This window comes from Rattus norvegicus, chromosome 4 (assembly GCF_021556685.1).
Source record: "Rattus norvegicus strain SHRSP/BbbUtx chromosome 4, alternate assembly SHRSP_T2T, whole genome shotgun sequence".
In the NCBI taxonomy this organism is placed as follows: domain Eukaryota; kingdom Metazoa; phylum Chordata; class Mammalia; order Rodentia; family Muridae; genus Rattus; species Rattus norvegicus.
This window is the reverse complement of record NC_141537.1, coordinates 165,146,386-165,166,283: the sequence shown is the minus strand read 5'-3', so window position 1 is coordinate 165,166,283 and position 19,898 is coordinate 165,146,386. Positions and strand designations below refer to the sequence as shown.

The 19,898-nt window shown below is 36.5% G+C and overlaps 1 protein-coding gene across 4 annotated transcripts; it reads left to right on the top strand.

The window, feature by feature from the left end:
• The first annotated feature begins 485 nt into the window (after positions 1–485).
• On the top strand, positions 486–19,046 carry Klrc2 (killer cell lectin like receptor C2). 4 transcript variants are annotated; one of them, XR_015685359.1, is made up of 8 exons: positions 493–719; positions 1,049–1,150; positions 1,621–1,671; positions 2,191–2,342; positions 4,684–4,784; positions 5,090–5,232; positions 18,269–18,415; positions 18,796–19,046. XR_015685359.1 is itself a non-coding variant. In XM_087656458.1 (7 exons), the coding sequence occupies exons 1-6, from the start codon at positions 551–553 to the stop codon at positions 5,205–5,207; spliced, it is 693 nt and encodes a 230-aa protein (XP_087512584.1). In that variant the 5' UTR covers positions 486–550; the 3' UTR covers positions 5,208–5,232; positions 13,939–14,194. The 4 variants fall into 4 exon arrangements, 3 of the variants coding, with proteins under 3 accessions (XP_087512584.1, XP_087512583.1, NP_062134.1); XM_087656458.1 differs by lacking the exons at positions 18,269–18,415; positions 18,796–19,046 and adding an exon at positions 13,939–14,194 and having other exon boundaries at positions 486–719; XM_087656457.1 differs by lacking the exons at positions 18,269–18,415; positions 18,796–19,046 and adding an exon at positions 9,805–11,438.
• Positions 19,047–19,898: the final 852 nt, after the last annotated feature.

Below are 19,898 nucleotides of genomic sequence, written 5' to 3'. Positions count from 1 at the left end.
TCATTAATCCAATAGATACTAATTTAATAGCACCTAGTTCTCTTTATTAAATTCATATGACTAAAATAAGATAATGCCAATAATTTCAATATATCAACCTTTCTACTCAGTATTTTAGAACATTGAGTTTCTAGTGCTTATTAAAATCAAACATCATAAAATGTATGCATAATTATTTTCTATTAGAGCATGTGTCCTTTTCATGAAGACATTAAAATATTTCGCAGTATTATTCCTATAAAAATAGGATCTAATATATAAATTTAGCCCTTTATTTGTGAACCTTTTCGTCTCCCTAATTTATTTTTTCATTTTCCCTACCAAAAATTATTTGTCAAAGAATATCTTTTGAAGCATAGCACGTGAGCTCAAACTCCAAGGTAAAATTTAGATACTTCAACTATACAAAAGTGCCAGTTCTTTGGGCCCCTCCCTTTTTATTGCATCACGATGTGTAGCTTCTTCAATAGAATCTCCCCAGCATAGAACATAAGTAGAATTACCACAGAGCCCAGAATTGATATCACTCACTGGCCTGCAGGCAGGAGTCATGAGTCACCTGCTCGGAACTGAAAGTGCCTCAGAACCCAGGAAATCCACAAAGAAAACCCAGTCGCAGCTCCATTTCAGTAATCAAGCAGGAGATCACCTGCTGGAATTTAGCTTTCAACATGCTTCCCAGAAGCATCTCAAGATCAGCAGGCAGGGCTACTGCAAAAGTAAGGCATTGATTTTTCAGCTTAACAGTTCTATAGTGCCAGCCAGCGTGCAAAGGTGGGAAAAGGGCCAAAGGGGAAAGAAAAGAGCTGTAACTTGACCCATGCAGTTGTAATGCAAGTTGTAAACACAGTTGCATTCAGACATTGTTACAAGACTATATAAATCATTTTGTTCACTAAAAATGCAATGATATTTGCTACAGCATGATTGCAGCATAGAGGCAAGTCTGGGGGCTGAATTAATCTGATTCTCTGGGCTCTCTTCTGTGTAAAGCCTATGAGCATCTGTGTCTGATATTTTCTCTTAACACTTCCATTTATTTCTGTAGATTTTTCATCACCTCCAGAGAAGCTCATTTCTGGGATCCTGGGCATCATCTGGTTTGCCTTATTGATCACTCTGGTGTTCTCAACAAGAATTGTTTCTTCATGTAAGCATGTTTTTGAGAGAGATTTTAAGAGAGCCCTCCACTTTAATAACCTCATGTCTCTCAGTGCTCCTTGCTGTTAAGAAACAAAGCTTTTATTTTCAAGTACAAATTTCAATTAAATACGGAATGGTTATTTTAATTCTGTCAAACTTATAAATGACAGGGTTATTATTATAATATGTGCGCTAACTATACCAATTACAGCTTTATAATTCAACAACACACTTTAGAATACTTCACTGAAAAATACAAATAAAGATTTGAAAGTGTCATCCCTGCCATGGATTGTAGGGTGAAGATGTTGAAATGTAGGCTTTCCAAGTTTTGAACATATTATTTATATTTTAGCAACTGCGAATGTATTCTGTATTATTTTAACTCAAATAGTACGTTAATTTCAAACTAAGAAGCTAAAATTGTTATGATAATTTTAGATTTCAAATTTCTTAAGAATGCCTTTAACTCTGCAGATACTGAACAGAAGAAGCAGATCCACTCCCTCCTGAATAGAACCCAGAAAGGTACACGCCCTTTGCTTCCAAAGTTCTGATGTTTATGCACATTACATTTTGTGCCTAAGTTAAGTCACGCAAAAGTTATATTCCTAGGAAGAGAACAATCTGGAAGCACTAACACTATATTCTCTTAAAATATTAAAGGATTGTAATGATTTGTGTTGAGCAATAAGTATAAATAATTATAAAATAACTATCAACAATCTTAATAATAGACTTAAGATTTCTACTACGAAACTATGAACTCAGTCTTTTAAGAAAAGAGGTTAAATCAGTGATTATTAAAAGAAAAAAATCTGTAGAAAGAGAATTTGTTTGAGTTTATGTGCTTTAGATGGACACATAAACTATGGGCCAGCAGTTGACTCTGAGTGTATTTGAGTGTGCATTTTGTTTTCTAGGTACAAGCATATAGGGCACATAGGAGTACTCTACACATGGATGTTTAAAATTAGACAAACATGTAAACTAATTTTCATTATAAGTTCATGTTGCTTCTAGATATAAACCACAATCTCTTTTCAGCACGACCTTGTACTCGTTGTCCAGATGATTGGATGTCATATTCCCACAACTGTTATTACATTAGTGTGGAGAGAAAATCTTGGAATGATGCTTTGACGTCCTGCGTTTCCAAAAACTGTAGCCTGCTTCACATAGATAGTGAAGAGGAGCAGGTAAGAGGTGACATGTGTCGATCATTACTTAACCTTTCTTCCTGTCAATGTGATGTTCATAGAGCCCATTCATGTCATTTTGTTTTTAGGAAACAGTTTCTCTGTGTAGCCTTGTCTGTTCTGGAACTCATTCTTTAGACCAGGTTGTCCTCAAAGTCACAGAGATCTGGCTGCCTTGCCCTCCTGAGTGACGGGATTAACAGCGTGTGGCACCACCAACCTGCTCGTTCCTATTTATATTCATGTCTCATGTATTTACAACACTGTATAATGTTTTATAGTTTTATTTTATAATGTTTTATTTGTATTTGCGTGCTGGTAGCAAATATTTATTTCCAGTTTTTGATTTTAGGAAACCTATCCTTGTACAGGTGCTTTTTTTTTTTAAAGATTTATTCATTTATTATATATAAGTACACTGTAGCTGTCTTCAGATACACCAGAAGAGGGCATCAGATCTCTTTACAGATGGTTGTGAGCCACCATGTGGTTGCTGGGAATTGAACTCATGACCTCTGGAAGAGCAGTCGGGTGCTCTTAACCGTTGAGCCATCTCTCCAGCCCCTGTACAGGTGCTTTTAGTCTGAAATAAACTTTGCCATTTAGTTTTACTGTAAATGGAAAAAATCTAAATATGAAAATATCTATATAAAATCTATATGAGATATAATATATGATATATTATATATAATACAATGCATAATTATATATTAATAATATAAAATATAATAATATAATGATATAATTTTAGTAATATAAAAAGATGTATTATATAAGATATGTAATTTACTAATATAATAACACATAATTTTAATAACATAAATATATAATGAGCAGATGTAAAATATATAAGATATGCAATATAATAATACAATATATATTATATAATTCAATACCTTCTAAATATATAATAAAAAATATTAAATAATCAGGGTATGTAATACTGTAATTATAATATAATATATAATTTTAATAATATATGAATATATAATAAAAGGACATAAAATGTATAGGATATGTAATATATATAACTATATAAAATCTATATGAGATAAAATATTCATAAAAATCTATATAAGAGTGATAGGTGGAGGTAATGATAATCAGATCACAGGGCAGATGTATCCATTTCCTCCATGGCCCTCATCAGGCCTTTCTGCCAAAGACAATTTTCTTGACATTTGCTTTCATAAATTGTCTTTGCTGCTGAGCTATATGTAAGTAGAATCAACATTTTTATCTTGCTCCGTTTGCCTTTTTGATGATCTTTGGGGTAGTCCATCCACATTATTGCCACAATATCTGCAGATTGCCATCATTTCTGTATTATGTGAGCATTCCATTCTGTAACCCATTTTCCTGTGTGCCAGCAGTGAGAGTAGAGCTCTTGGGCACATTTTTTCTACACATAACATTTATATGCACCACAGCCCTACCCTGGTGTCCTTTAGTGAGAAAATAATCCACAACCTCTGGTTAACCATGCTTACCGGTTCTTGTAAAATGTCACGATGACTCGGGTTGGATGACAGATACCACAGTCTAGCACTATTAGGCTTATCCGTGGTTTCTGGTAAGACTACATTCCACACAGAGGAGGGATTAACTTAGAGGACCCACCTGCTGTAACATGAGCACTCGAGGACAGTAGGTAAGGTCATTTCCTTCTGTCATGTGAGGGACAGGAGATGCCCGACTCTCTACCATTCCTCATTTTAAGATGCAAAACACTTCCACCTTTTTACTTCTGGACTTCCCAATCTGTTGTTTGTACTTTTCATGATTATTTTCTAAGTTTAACCTTGTTTTAGCGCAGTAGCCAAGAGAAATATTAATACCGTTGTATATTACTCAATCAGAACACTCACAGACAGCAGCAGGGCCTTCACTATAGAATAATGCAAGGCCAAGAAAACAAAGATTCATGTGCTATGTCAATCATTTCTTCAATAATATCCCATTAATTTTCTTCCAAAACAAAATTCAAAGGATTAGTAGAAAAATAGATTGATTTGAGCACAGCATCCAGAGAATTTCATGTATAGTATCTGAAATTTTATTTAAATCCTTCTTATCTGTGTATTGTTAGAATGAATGACTATTAAATTTCAAAAATCAGTCACAATAGTTCCCACTAATAGAAGAATAAAACTTCTAAATATAAGCATTTAAATGTTAATTCTAGGTCAAAAATCCACACATGTGAATGCTTTGGAAATATAAGATGTGTGGTCAACTTTAATAAGTTTACATAATAACCATATTATGACAGGATACACTAACACATTTTGAAAACAGTAAAAGCCTTCATAATGATGAAAATTCCTTGCTTCTCTGATAGGCTTTTCTGGAGTCCTTTTCACTGGTCTCATGGACTGGATTCTTTCGAAAGAGCAGAAGTCAGCCCTGGGTTTGGGAAAATGGCTCAACTTTCAAACCAAGGTAAGTTCTCATGAAGGATGCAATAGACCAGAAAAATATACAAAGAAAGCCTCAGAAGAATGTTGTCAACAAATGAAGCTGAATTATAGACTGGCAGAATGAGCTGCTCATGTGACTCTGAAGAATGGGCTACTTGGCTTTCATAACAATTACCTCTTACCCCACTATTAGTGAAGACGTCATTGCTGACTTTCATGACTTTTGTGAGACTTCTTTTGCAATGACTTATAGAAGTCACTCATTTGGTAGATTAGCCGAATATAGACATACATTTATAAGTGAATTTTGTGTTTGCACTATTGTAGGATAACGGAGATGCTGCATGATGAATATAACTGTATCATGATGTCAACTTCTCATCTCACGGCAGAAAACTGTACAACTTTACATACATATGTTTGTAAGTGCAAATTCACCAACTAAAACACCTTCATTTGAAGTCTGCCAGGTAATGTTACATTTCACAACCTGAAAATAGACTTGTGATTGTGTATATCTTAAATTGGATTATATTATTTGTTTCAATGACCATTTCTTGCAAAACAATTATTGGAATATGTAAGCACTCAAAAAGTAATGAATATTACTTTTGTATCTGAGTCTTTTTGATCAAGCTACTCATAATATTAACTTTTAGCATACATCTAAGGAGGCTTTGTACAGAAGAGTTGTTACATTTCAAATCTACGAGTCAATGCACTTTCATAGGACTTTGTAGAATTGCCAGTTGTAAATTGCAAATTTGGCTTCTGTAGTACACTTAGGTCATCCACTTTTAATCTACATTTTCACATATATATATATACATATATACATAAGCATATGTATAGCATATCTGTGTAGTTATGTGTGTAAATATGCAAATATGTTCTAAGACATTTGTCCACTGGATACCCAGAAAATTTTTATTAATATACTTTCAATATCTGAGGCCTGTAAAACTTAGAACATTTATTAAAATATAGATATAAAATATTTATACCTTCTTAATACTTTTTCATGGGCCGTTGGTTAATTATATGGGTCTATTATTTCTTCTGTTATTTTCATGATCTCACAATATGTCTTTGACTTATATCTTTTTGATTTTGTGTGTGTGTGTGTGTGTGTGTGTGTGTGTGTGTGCATGTATGTGTGCATACATGCTTTCATTGAGCCTGTACAAAGGTCAGAGGACATCTTATAAAAGGTGGCTTCCTCCTTCTACTATGTGGGATTCAGGGATCAAACTGAGATTGGCATGTTAAATGGCAAACACTGTTACCTTCTGGACCATCCCCAAACCCTTTGGTTTTGTTTGTTTAGCTTTGTTTGGTTTTGGTTTGGTTGAGATGAGATCTCCCTGTGTAGCACAGACTGAAATCAAAGTGTCAGCAGCCATTGTGTCTGTTGGAGGAGAGGCTTATGGGCATATGTTAACAACAGCGGCTTTCTTCTATCTTTTCAATGAAAGGGACTTTTGTCCTTATTGGACTTTTCTGTTGGAATTTTGTTCTTGATTGTAATGTGGTACCGTTTATTGTTTTCTGCTTTTGGCTTCATTGATTGTGAACTTCACCTTATTTGGCTTTCCTGATTTCAATTTCTTCCAATACATATTCATACTGAAATATCTCCTTTTCTGAAGTAAGGACTTTGATGGAATCTATTATTCATGAGGGAAGTTTTGCTATGTATCCATTATAATTTTTAACTGAGGAGATTTAGTGATAATATATTTGTCCTATTCTTACTTAGAAATATGCTTCAGATTTGGAAACCAAATGCTTCGAACCTTTGACCATTTATTGATTTTTTTCTTGATATGACAAAGGAAATTTTTAATGATGTTGACATGTGGCTGTGAATATGGCTACTAAGACCAAAGAACTTACTTTAAACTTATTTTACATGTTATTTACTTTTTTAATTTAAGTTTAAGCTTGAACATGTGCAATTTGAATGTCTTCTGTAAACATGGTCATGGCTATTGTGTGAATAGCTCATCTTTAAATACTTTCTAATTATATGCTGAGAAATATTTACATATTTCTGCATAAATTTTCCTTGTGGATCTAAGAATCTGAGCCTTCTATGCTCACAGAAGTGGGTACGTCAGTGAGAGCCAGTGTTAACTCTCCAGCTTAAGGTTGTCCATAACCTCACAGAGTCATCTGCTGGCAGAAATGTGGAGCGATGTATCTAGGTCCCATTTGGGACTAAACTCTTGTCTTCCAATTCTATGCTTTATTATTCATTTCTTTACTTTTAGGTATACAAGAACAATTGAAATGTTATTAGTGGTTTGAATGACAATCTTGTCATTATTCAATATTCTTCATCTCCAATAATAATTTTGTCATCATATGATAGTACAGTATTGGCTCATTATCATTTTGTTACTTTCATTATTCCTTATGCCTATGTTGAGAGTTTTTCATTCATATGTTAACAAGACAAGACCATATTAAGTTAAATATTATTTAGCTTATATTAATGTATATTAGATTATTGCAATATATTACTTATAATTTGCTTGAATGTATAATTAATACATTCAATGTATTAATGAATTAATTAATTCATTTAATTTTGAAGATTTCTATCCCAGAAACTCTAGTTTTTCTCTTTCCTTGCCTGTTCACAATATTTTCACTGACGACATTCCATTACATAAATTTGTTATTTTAACTTCAGTTTGTTAATTTAACATTAAGTATTCATGTCTTGCATTTTACAGTTTAATTCTTTACTTCTTAAAATTCAATGAATCAGTCATTTCACTCTTTTTCAAACAATCAAAAGTTCCAACAACCTTCAACCTTTACTGTTTATTCAATTGCTTTCATTCTGAAATGCTACGATGTAATTCCCTGATACTAATAAACATTTCGGTAGGATAATTTTCATCAATATAATATTCATTCACTAACTATTTAAGAAAATTTGAATAATTCCTTCTACTCTTCTTTTTGCATCAAAGTCTCTCATCTACATTAATCATTAAATGGCCAAATCCTTCCTATAGTTTTACACACGACTTTTGTTAATTCCTAAAAAATGAATTAATTTTATTATCATTGTAAAAAAGTAAAGCCCATTTACATCTTTTTTACCTCCAAATTATTCATCTTTAAGTGTCAAAATTCCTTCAGTAAGAGCCAAAAGAAAGTTATATTCACAGGACTATCCTTACAGATGACTAATTTGAAAAAATTAAAAGTATAAATCTAAATATTCTTGTTATATTAAATCACTTCACTTTGTTTTTAAATTTTTGTTATATTATTATCTAAACATAGATTTCGTAGAGTTACATGCCCAAATAGTAAAAACCCACATTGTTGTGTGTAATAAAAATATGTTCTATATAACAGATAAAGGATTGTATAGTTTCAAACTGTGGGTCAATGTCTATACCGGTAATACATATAATTATATCAAATAAGAAAAAGAAACATTAATGAACAGACCATGGTCTACAATACTTGAGAACTAAATCTCAAAGTACACTAAGATGTTTTTTAATAAAATAAATTTAGTTGTGATGAATTGAACACACATAGAGTATATATATGGAATATATATGAATCTTGAAATAAGATTTAGTTTATAAAAATAAAATATAATGAATAGAAATATAGGTTGACTTATTGCACAAGGCATGTAAGTTAATGTACCCACAGATAAGCAGTAGGAGAATCAGGAATGTTAAGCACACAATGTTGTCTCTTCAAAGAGCAAGACGTGTAACCTGTTTTCTACTCAGAAAGCTGGGAGTGGAAGTGACTAATAGACTGGTGACTTTTGCACTGTGTGGCTGAAGCCATATCATATCCTCCTCCAGACCCTAATCTTGAGCTTATTTTCTTAGATAATCTGTAAAATCTGTTTTTATTGGAAGACGTCACTTGTACTTTACAAAGAATTTCTATATAGTCGTATCTTAAGCTTTGTTGTGTACATGGGGTTAATTTTCATTGGGAAACTTTTTTTCCCAAATTGCAATGTGCTTAAACATACCTGAAATAACCAATCGAGATCAGACTATGTTTGAATCAACACTGGCTCCTAATTTCCACTGTTTCCTTCTGATCATTACCCTCCTGGCTCTGTTGGTTGCAGAGAACCCCACAATTCATGGTTCAATTAATGACAGTCACATTCTGAGAAATGCATCATTACACAGTCCCATGTAATGAGATTGTAATAGGACAACTGTAGCAGCTGAAGTGTCTTCAAATACATAATATTTCAGGACCATAGTTACACATGATTCATTGTTGATCAGATATTTTCATCATCTTTTTTCTGTTTGTTGTGTTGCTGAAAATGCTCCCACATGCTAGGCAAGTGCTATGTGCCACTGAGGCACACCCTTAGCCACAGAATGTCTTTAGGTAGCCCATGACTATACAAGTCATACTGATGGCTCTAAGATTCTAAATTCTATTTCTGTAGACTTTAGGAAATAAAAACTTAGGTTAGTTTGAGCTGAACCTTCCAGAGGTTTCATGGCCATGAACATCCCTGAAATGATGGGTAACAGACTCCCCTTTGTTTGATGTTGATATTGTCTATTTTATAGGTAGCCTAATGTCATGTAACAGTTTCAAACACAAAATACTTGTTCTTTTTCTTTAAATATAAAGACATCTCTGACCTTTTGAGACATTCAAAATAAAGGATAAGATTTCGTTTTAAACACTATTGGTAATCAATAAATAAAAGCATTATAGCGAAATAATGATCATGCACGTGGTAAAAATACTATCAGTACACCCCCACTTGGCATCTGGTCTTCGAAAATTATCACATATCAAAATTGTCATAATCATCTAAATCATTATTTATAAAATAAAAAATTTAATGCACCCATTCTAGTCATGAGGCTCAATAATATTATAGACATTCTAAAAGATATTCCTGTGAAGTCTTGCTTCATGTTACTGATATTTTTATGCATGAGGTTTTTTACACTCAAAATCATATGCCACACAAGGACTTGATTCTAGTCTACTTTTTCACATTTCTATTTTAGGAACAAAACTTACATGGTTTTATGCCTGGAACCAGCATGGATTTCTACAGATTTGGCTGTCATTGAGTTTTAGACACTACTACCTCAGCTTCCTAAGAAGCTTGGATTACTGCCCTAAGCCACCATGCCAGGTGTTCTGGTTACCTCATTGTAAACATGACACAACCTGGGAAGAAGGAGTATCAATTGAGAAACTGCCTCTGTCAGATTGGCTTTGTAGTCTCTACTGTGGCAAACTATTCTTAGGAATGACTGAGACGGAATGGCCCTAACCTTTGTCTGTGGCACCATTTCTAGACACATACCCCTGTGCTATAAAAGAATGACTGAAATGGAAGCATCAATCAGTGTTCCTTCCTGCTTTCTGCTCCCATCCCTGGTTTCCCTCCTCAGTTATGGAAGTGACCCAAAAGTATATGTTGAAATAAATCCCTGAGTTGCTTTTGATCAAAATATTTTATCATAGCAACAAAAGCCAACCACCATGCCAGACTTCCATGCCTTTCTTTAATTTTTGCCAATCTATTGTGTTTCCTAGTCCCAACTATGAATTTATGTTGAACCCAGACACCTGTTGAAATGTTTTTATTTTTAAAGTTAGATATAGCTCAAGGGTTTGAGGACATTTGAACAAGACTTTTGGATAAAGCTGCAACAGAAAGAGCGTTCACCCTACATTTCACCCAGTTGGATGGTCTTAGGCTTCATATTCTATTCAAGCTTACAGAAGACTTACTATGTTAATGCCTTAAAGACATTTACCTAAAGAATAATTCCTGACATCTTCTGCTGCACTCCAGTCAAGTGACTACACAAGAAGTAACCTGTCTAAAATTATACCCTCAAAGTGGTCCTAACACCTTGAAGGAAATGAAGAAAATTGCCATGACTCTTAAAATATGTATTCACCTTTCTTTGTCAGAGGAATGCTGCACTGGAGTTGGAAACCAGTTCGTTATAATTCATTTTGCATGTAATAATCCAACCTCCAAATTGGCTACGGTAAACATATGTACATAAATACATACATGCATATATACATAACACCATATATATATATACATTCATATACAGATACATACATATGTACAGATTTTTGATGTGTTGCTAAATTCTCCAAGTCTTTACAAAGCACACATTTACTGAATATACAAAAGTCCGTTCTAAAGGTAAAATTAGATTTGAGGATGTGGCATTTTGTCTGAGTTTATCTTTCCTAATCTGTATGCATGTTAGCCCACCCCCACACTCCAAGCAGCTGTTTCCCTCCACCTTTTTCACTGCTTCCTTTTCTCCTTGCAGATCTCTGGCTCCCTTCACATGAACTTGTGACTAGAATCCAAAGGATCATCTGCTTTCCCTTACTGTCCCATTTGATGGTAACAATCACAATTGTTGTTACCTATAAGACTGCTCTTGAATGACTGGAAGTCTCCGCTCATAGTCATTACAGGACACATTTAATATATTCTCATTTATGTAATTTTGTAAAAAAAATATTTCAAAAGCTTATCCTGAGTTTGTCAAAAGTATAATAACAGAATTATTGCAAAGCGTTTTTAGTCTATGTATTGTGAGTTTGTAAACCAATGTCATGCTTCTGGAAAACTTGATTAAGATGCTAATTAGTATTCATAAGTGGTTATATTAATTATTGTGAAGTTGGTTATTTTAAGTTGTGAGCCTAGCCTTTAACAGCTGAGCCATTTCTCCAGCTCAAATTTTGGTCAGTTTTGAACATGTAGGTTTTTTGCAATATTTTCTTCCCAAAGGTTCATATTTATAATATTTCCCACATAAAATAATTTTATTATATACTTTTATATATTAGTATAAAATAAATTTTAAACTAAGAAATTAAAATTCATGTTTTCATAAATATTAATTGTTTAAGAGCTCCTTTTTTTGCTATTATAATTAAGGAGCAAAACATTATGTCCTAATAAACCCCAGAAAAGTAGACAATAATTTTCAAAGTCCCAGTGTTTTCACTGGTTTAACTTTATCTTGAACACAGCCTTTGCAGAAATGATAGTGACTTTCAAAAGAAATGAACAAAAGAATTAGTCAATGAATCTTCACCAGTAAAGACTTTACAGAAACATGTGTTCTTGTACAATATTCAAAGGACATGCTTAAAGTCAGACTGCCCTTTGGTATCAATCACCTCAAATTTTGCTACTGTGGCTATAAGACAAGACTCAAATACTTGTTCTGTTTGAAAAGAGTAATTTTTGTGCAGTGACTTTTTGGGACATATGTAGGGTGAGGTTTTGCTTGTTTTCTACATATGCAGATAGATTTGGGGATGCATGCCTAACTTTCCCTATGTGTGTATGTATTAGCCTGTGTGCATTTTATTTGCAGCAGCCTACAAGAATGATGCCTGTAATTTGCATGTGCCTGATCATGCCTCTGCAAAGATACAAAGTCATTATTGCATATCATTGGTATTACTAAGACAAAGGTTCTGATGTTTGTTATATCGTTGTCATTGCTGTACAAAAGGAGTAGTTAACAACTTACAATAGCTGTTACCAGGTTTGTGTAGAAAGAGAAACTTGAATGGAGAGTTTGGTTACCTATCTCTTTTTTTTTTTTCATCTTTATTAACTTGAGTATTTCTTATTTACATTTCGATTGTTATTCCCTTTCCCGATTACCAGGCCAACGTCCCTCAACCCTTTCCCCTCCCCTTTTATTTGGGTGTTCCCCTCCCCATCCTTCCCCCATTAGCGCCCTCCCCCCAACAGTCATGTTCACTGGGGGTTCAGTCTTGGCAGGACCAAGGGTTTCCCCTTCCGCTGGTGCTCTTACTAGGCTATTCATTGCTACATATGCAGTTGGAGTCCAGGGTCAGTCCATGTATAGTCTTTGGGTAGTGGCTTGGTCCCTGGAAGCTCTGGTTGGTTGGAATTGTTGTTCATATGGGGTCTTAACCCCCTTCAAGCTCTTCCAGTCCTTTCTCTGATTACTTCAACGGGGGCCCCGTTCTCAGTTCAGTGGTTTAATGATGGCATTTGGCTACGTATTTGCCGTATTCTGGCTGTGTCTCTCAGGAGAGATCTACATCTGGTTCCTGTCAGCTTGCACTTCTTTGCTTCATCCATCTTATCTAATATCTGTATAGGTATGGGCCACATGTGGGGCAGGCTCTGAATGGGTGTTCCTTCTGCTTCTGTTCTAAACTTTGCCTTCCCATTCCCTGCCAAGGATATTCTTTTTTTTTTTAATTTAGAGAATACTTTATTAGTTTTTGTAATCAAACCCACGTAGATAAGACCTTACATATTTAATACAGTGTGTTACCCCTGTACAAATGGAAAAAACTTAAGTTCAACATTTCTAGACCAATATGGCTGTTAATTTCTGTACAGTGCCAACTCAACACAGTAAACGGGGATACTTTTTTCCAAAGTTGACAGCACAGCTAAAGTTTCAAAAAATTCAAATTATATATCTGTATATATATATTTATATTTATATAAAAAGACCAATAATAGCAGTGTGTAATGCATCAACAGCAGCAACAGCTTTTCCAGGTTCTGCAGTCATCTGAACAAAACTGTAGAGACATCCAGCACACTCCATTAAAAAAAAAAAGTAAAAAAACAAAACCCGAGAAAACAGCACAGTTCTGTTACTCTTGTGGTACCTGGCACCATTTTTTTTTAAATTAGCTTCTCAATCATCATCTGGAAAGAAAACATTCTGAGCAACATCATTAAAAACAGCTCTGATAAAGCACGGTCACTGCTACGTATCATAAAGCAGGTACAAGCTATTTTACATCCACAGAGGTATGATACAGTACTGTCCTACATCTATAATACTAGAGGATACAATTTAAAAGGCATTATTTGAGACTTGATTCTACTTTTCCAGCAGAGGGCCCAAAGGATGGTGTGACACAGCTTTGTAAAGAAACATACTCTAGACAGGATTTCCTTACACTAGTGGCACAGTTCTAAGGATTTATTCTCTCCATGAATGTCAGCTAAAACCGTTATTAAAAAAATGAAATATCCCTAGAACAAAACCGTATAACCACCGGATTCACATGAAGATGACCTAGTGGAGACAAGCTGGACCTCACCTTACCAACAAGCTATCAAATCTGTTATGTTTAAACAGTAAGACCTCCAAGGAAGGAGATGCCAAGTAGTGCTTCAAAGCTTCGGACCACAATCAAACACAGCATCCTTTTCAACAGAAGCAGAAGCTCATCTGAATATGCTCAAGGATGCTGACATCAACATTTAATCATCTCCTCACTCATCCAGGAAGAAGGGGAGATCAGTTACTACTGTACTTTATTGTGTTCAACCAAATCACCATGTTACAAAAATAGCAAGCTGCCATAATAAAAAATAAGGCTCCTCTATCCAGCACCAGATAACATCATTTTATTTCAAGCCTAGAAATTGCACACTTGTATATAAACCAACCGAAGATGAGGATTGAGAGTTCATCTTGGTGGATTTTTCCTTTGATGAATATGAAGTGTCCTTCCTTATCTTTTTTGATGACTTTTAATTGAAAATTGATTTTATTTGGTATTAGAATGGCTACTCCAGCTTGCTTCTTCTGACCATTTGCTTGGAAAGTTGTTTTCCAGCCTTTCACTCTGAGGTAGTGTCTGTCTTTGTCTCTGAGGTGTGTTTCCTGTAGGCAGCAGAATGCAGGGTCCTCATTGCATATCCAGTTTGTTAATCTATGTCTTTTTATTGGGGAGTTGAGGCCATTGATGTTGAGAGATATTAAGGAATAGTGATTATTGCTTCCTGTTATATTCATATTTGGATGTGAGGTTATGTTTGTGTGCTTTTCTTCTCTTTGTTTTGTTGCCAAGATGATTAGTTTCTTGCTTCTTCTAGGGTATAGCTTGCCTCCTTATGTTGGGCTTTACCATTTATTATCCTTTGTAGTGCTGGATTTGTAGAAAGATATTGTGTAAATTTGGTTTTGTCATGGAATATCTTGGCTTCTCCATCTATGTTAATTGAGAGTTTTGCAGGATACAGTAACCTGGGCTGGCATTTGTGTTCTCTTAGGGTCTGTATGACATCTGTCCAGGATCTTCTGGCCTTCATAGTTTCTGGCGAAAAGTCTGGTGTGATTCTGATAGGTCTGCCTTTATATGTTACTTGACCTTTTTCCCTTACTGCTTTTAATATTCTTTCTTTATTTTGTGCGTTTGGTGTTTTGACAATTATGTGACGGGAGGTGTTTCTTTTCTGGTCCAATCTATTTGGAGTTCTGTAGGCTTCTTGTATGCCTATGGGTATCTCTTTTTTTAGGTTAGGGAAGTTTTCTTCTATGATTTTGTTGAAGATATTTACTGGTCCTTTGAGCTGGGAGTCTTCACTCTCTTCTATACCTATTATCCTTAGGTTTGATCTTCTCATTGAGTCCTGGATTTCCTGTATGTTTTGGACCAGTAGCTTTTTCTGCTTTACATTATCTTTGACAGTTGAGTCAATGATTTCTATGGAATCTTCTGCTCCCGAGATTCTCTCTTCCATCTCTTGTATTCTGTTGGTGAAGCTTGTATCTACAGCTCCTTGTCTTTTCTTTTGATTTTCTATGTCCAGGGTTGTTTCCATGTGTTCTTTCTTGATTGCTTCTATTTCCATTTTTAATTCCTTCAACTGTTTGATTGTGTTTTCCTGGAATTCTTTCAGGGATTTTTGTGTCTCCTCTCTATGGGTTTCTACTTGTTTATTTATGTTTTCCTGGAATTCTTTCAGGCATTTTTGCGATTCCTCTCTGTAGGCTTCTACTTGTTCTCTAAGGGAGTTCTCCACGTCTTTCTTGAAGTCCTCCAGCATCATGATCAAATACGATTTTGAAACTAGATCTTGCTTTTCTTGTGTGTTTGGATATTCCATGTTTATTTTGGTGGGAGAATTGGGCTCCGATGATGCCATGTAGTCTTGGTTTCTGTTGCTTGGGTTCCTGCGCTTGCCTCTGGCCATCAGATTATCTCTAGTGTTACTTTGCTCTGCTATTTCTGACCGTGGCTAGACTGTCCTATAGGCCTGTGTGTCAGGAGTGCTGTAGACCTGTTTTCCTGTTTTCTTTCAGCCAGTTATGGGGACAGAGTGTTCTGCTTTCGGGCATGTAGTTTTTCCTCTCTACAGGTCTTCAGCTGTTCCTGTGGGCCTGTGTCTTGAGTTCACCAGGCAGATTTCTTGCAGGGGAAAAGTTGGTCCTACCTGTGGTTCCAAGGCTCAAGTTTGCTCGTGGGGTACTGCCTAAGTCCTCTCCGCTGTGGCAGCAACCGGGAAGATCTGCGCCGCTCTTTCCGGGAGCCTCCGTGCACCAGGCTTCCAGATGGCGTTTGGTGTTTTCCTCTGGCGTCTGAGATGTGTGTGCAGAGTTCAGTCTCTTCTGGTTTCCCAGGCGTGTCCGCCTCTCTGAAGGTTTAGCTCTCCCTCCCACGGGATTTGGGTGCAGAGAACTGTTTATCCGGTCTGTTTCCTTCAGGTTCCGGCGGTGTCTCAGGTGCAGGGGTCCTGCCGCTCCTGGGCCCTCCCCTACGGGAACCCAGAGGCCTTATACAGTTGCCTCTTGGGCCAGGGATGTGGGCAGGGGTGGGCAGTGTTGGTGGTCTCCTCCGCTCTGCAGCCTCAGGAGTACCCACCTGATCAGGCGGTGAGGTCTCTCTCCCACGGGGTTTGGGAGCAGAGCTTGGTTTCCTATCTCAATAAGAACTCTTTTTTATGTGTTTGATGAAGAGCTTAATGGTTAACATACATGATGTGCAAGGCTGAGGACCAGCATTTGGCTGTCCCACAACCATATAAATGCTAGGCCGGTGTTGCGGTGTTTTATAAAAAGAAAAAGGCCAGGGCTGTGTTTTATAGAGCAAGGTATATGAGGTGGGAGGGGGTGCCTCTGCGGGTCCATGCTTAGGCATTTCTTCCATGTGAGGTACCATCCATAGCATGGATATGGAATGAATTTAAGTCACAGAAAGGGGAAGAAAGAGAAAGAGAGGGGCAGGGGTAGAAGCTGGCCAGAAATATGTGGAAAGAGATGGGGAGGGGATGGAGAGAGAGGGAGAAGGGGCAGAGAGATAAGAGAGTAAGAAGATAAGTGGATAAGAGAGTGAGAGGGGACAAGCAGCCCCTTTTATAATGAGTCAGACATACCTTACTGTTGCCAAGTAACTGTGGGATGGAGCCTAGAAGAAATGCTAACACGTTTGGTCAGAAGCAGGTAATGCTACCGATAGGAGTCAGAGATTGGAGATCACTAGAGTAAGCAGGGCAGCTAGAGCAGCCAAATCATTGAGTTTAGGATCAACTAGAGAACTTACCTTGATGTAGAAGATGTTGAGATTTTCTCACGTTATGTGACACAAACAAGTTGTGGGCATGGGAGGTTGTTTATTCATGAACTGCAAATATTCAAATATGTCTCAGTAAAATAAAAATATAAATGAAACATGATGAAGTGAAAAAGGAAATATATGTTTCACAGATTCATAAACATGTACAAGATAATGGAAAAGTTTTAGTAATATAATACTGGCAGATAGGGAACATACATTCTTCTCGCGAACAAATAAAACATCCAAATAGGATAACAAGGCCACAAAGCAAAACTTAAAATATTGAAATGATTCTTCTGTATCATATAGAAGAGAGATTTTAATTTAGCTTATTTACTGCATAGTTATATTTGAATTTTTGTTATTTAAAACTAAGTATTTGCATTAAAATGTAAATAATTACAATTAAGGATAAGTAACTCAGTAATATGAGTACTTATTTAATATTCTAATTTCCGTCATACTGACAGAGTGCAAATATTGATAATTTCAATACTATTTCACCCACCGAACTTACTTATTTTTCACTAAAGTAATTGTAAAAATTTAGCTTTGAAATGGAAACAGGTAACCTCAGGAGGTAGGAGGTTGAGAGGACCCTCCAGAATGTACCAGAGACCTGGGAATTGAGAGACTCTCAGGACTCAAATGGGGAGACCCTAGATGAAATGCCCTACAGTGGGGAAAGGGAACTTGTACAGCCTACCTCCAGCAAAAAGAAAAGGCATCAAGTGAGAGATGGCGTTGACATCCCACAGTCAAATACCCTGACCCATAATAGCTCCTCTCTGAAAGAACTGCAGGGATAGAAATGGAGAAGAGCCTGAGGAAAAGAAAGTCCAGTGACAGGCTAAAGTGGGAAACAGCTCAAGGGGAGGCCTAAAGACCTGACACCATTACTGAGGCTATAGAGTGCTCACAAAAAAAGGACCTATCATGACTGCCCTCCAAAAGACCCAACAAGCAGCTGAAAGAGTCAGATGCAGATATTTACACCCAACCAATGAACAGAAGCTGCTGAGCCCTGTGGTTGAATTAGGGAAAAACTGGAAGAAGCTGAGGAGGAGGGCAACCCTGTAGGAGGACCAGCCGTCTCAATTAACCTGGACCCCTGTGATCTCTCAGACACTGGATCACCAACCAGGCAGCATACACCAGCTGATATGAGGCCCCCAACACATATATAGCAGAGGATTGCTGGGTTTGGATTTAGTCAGAGAAGATTCACCTAACCCTCAAGAGATTGGAGGCCACAGGGAAAGATCTGGTGAGGTGAGTGGGGTGGGGAAATCCTCCTAGAGACAGAGGGGACAGGGAAGAGGTATGGGATGTGGAACATTTGGAGGGTGGGCCTGGAGGGGAATAAAACCTGGAACATAAAAAAATAAATAAATAAAGATAAATTTAAAAAATTTTTAAAGGTGAAACAAAATGTAAATACGTCAAGAATTTTAGTGAAAATACAGTGCAAGTATTCTGCGGTTTTTGTTCCAGCCATTGGAAGTTGAAAATGAATTGATTGCATTAACATCAAGTTTAATATCAGTTGATAATGATGCTGTGAGTTTTATAATGTTCCCATGATTTTTCACGGTATAAAAGATACAATATTGATGTAAGAAGAAAAATGTATATAATATTGCTTATACTAGGTGTGGGCAACCTCCAGCAGACAGAGACATAATGAAACAGGAAGAAACGGAGATTGAGAGAATTAAAACTAAAATTCTAAGAATCCTCTCAGGAAAATACCCAAACCACCCAGGCGATTGCCAAGGTGGCTCTCTACAAACCAAAAGTAAGGCCCTAATGCTGAGGAGAAGCTGAGCTGCTGCCCAAGACTTCATCCCTCCTGATTAATGTCCATCCCAGAAGGTGCCCTGCTTTCTACCACAGGACAAAGGTAAGCACTGACCTGGCTACGGTTACAAGAGTGGCTTGTTTGCAAGATATACTGGTGCAGTAGTAGCACAAAGCTTGTGCAGGGAACCAGTCAATATCTGATTGGAAATAAGGCTCACTCCATGAGATGGAGCCCATACACAACACTGCTTGGTGGCCAAGAACATGAAGCTGGATAGGCGAGGGGAAAGCAAACACTAGTGTTCTGCCAAAGGAACATAACAATAAAATGGCTCACAAAAAACATTGTGCCGTGGTCATAGATTAGTGTTTTGACAAGCCACCATCAGAGATTCTTCTCTCTGCAGTAGATGGGAACAAAAACTGAGACAACTGGACAGGATGCAGAGTGTGAGAGACTTTAGAACCTTCAGCCTGAAAATGGATGTCTCCATCATATCCTTCCCCTCTGGGCTCAGGGAGCTCTGAATCAGAGGAGACAGAAAGAGTGTAAGAGCCAACGTGGCATGGAGGATACCAGGAATCAAGGCCTTGAAGACACAGTGGAGCTGGTGTACATTTGGATTCAGACTGTGGTGACATGCACAGGGCCTACATGGTTCTGAACCAGATGGAGTCTAGACCAAGAGGATGAAGTAAAGGCATGTCCCCATTTCTAACCCAGAGGTTATCTCCAAAGTCACACTGAGGGGATAAAACGCTATTAAAGATAGGTTCTATGTAGAGCTATCAATGGCCAGCACAAAATTAACTCAATGGAAACATTGGGAATTCTTTGTCTCAAGTGTTGTCAATTTTTGTTTCTGTTTTTGTTTTTGTTTAATTTACCAGTTCTTCTCATAAATATTATGGCTTCTGGTTTGGGGATTTTTATGGAATTCCTATGTGGGCC

What these genes read in the sequence shown, in the direction of transcription:
- Klrc2 (XM_087656458.1), top strand. Translation starts at nt 551, where the DNA reads ATGAGTCACCTGCTCGGAACTGAAAGTGCCTCAGAACCCAGGAAATCC. An exon ending in CAGGCAGGGCTACTGCAAAA is followed by an intron (nt 720 to 1,048) that starts GTAAGGCATTGA and finishes TTATTTCTGTAG; the next exon opens with ATTTTTCATCACCTCCAGAG. An exon ending in CCTGAATAGAACCCAGAAAG is followed by an intron (nt 1,672 to 2,190) that starts GTACACGCCCTT and finishes ATCTCTTTTCAG; the next exon opens with CACGACCTTGTACTCGTTGT.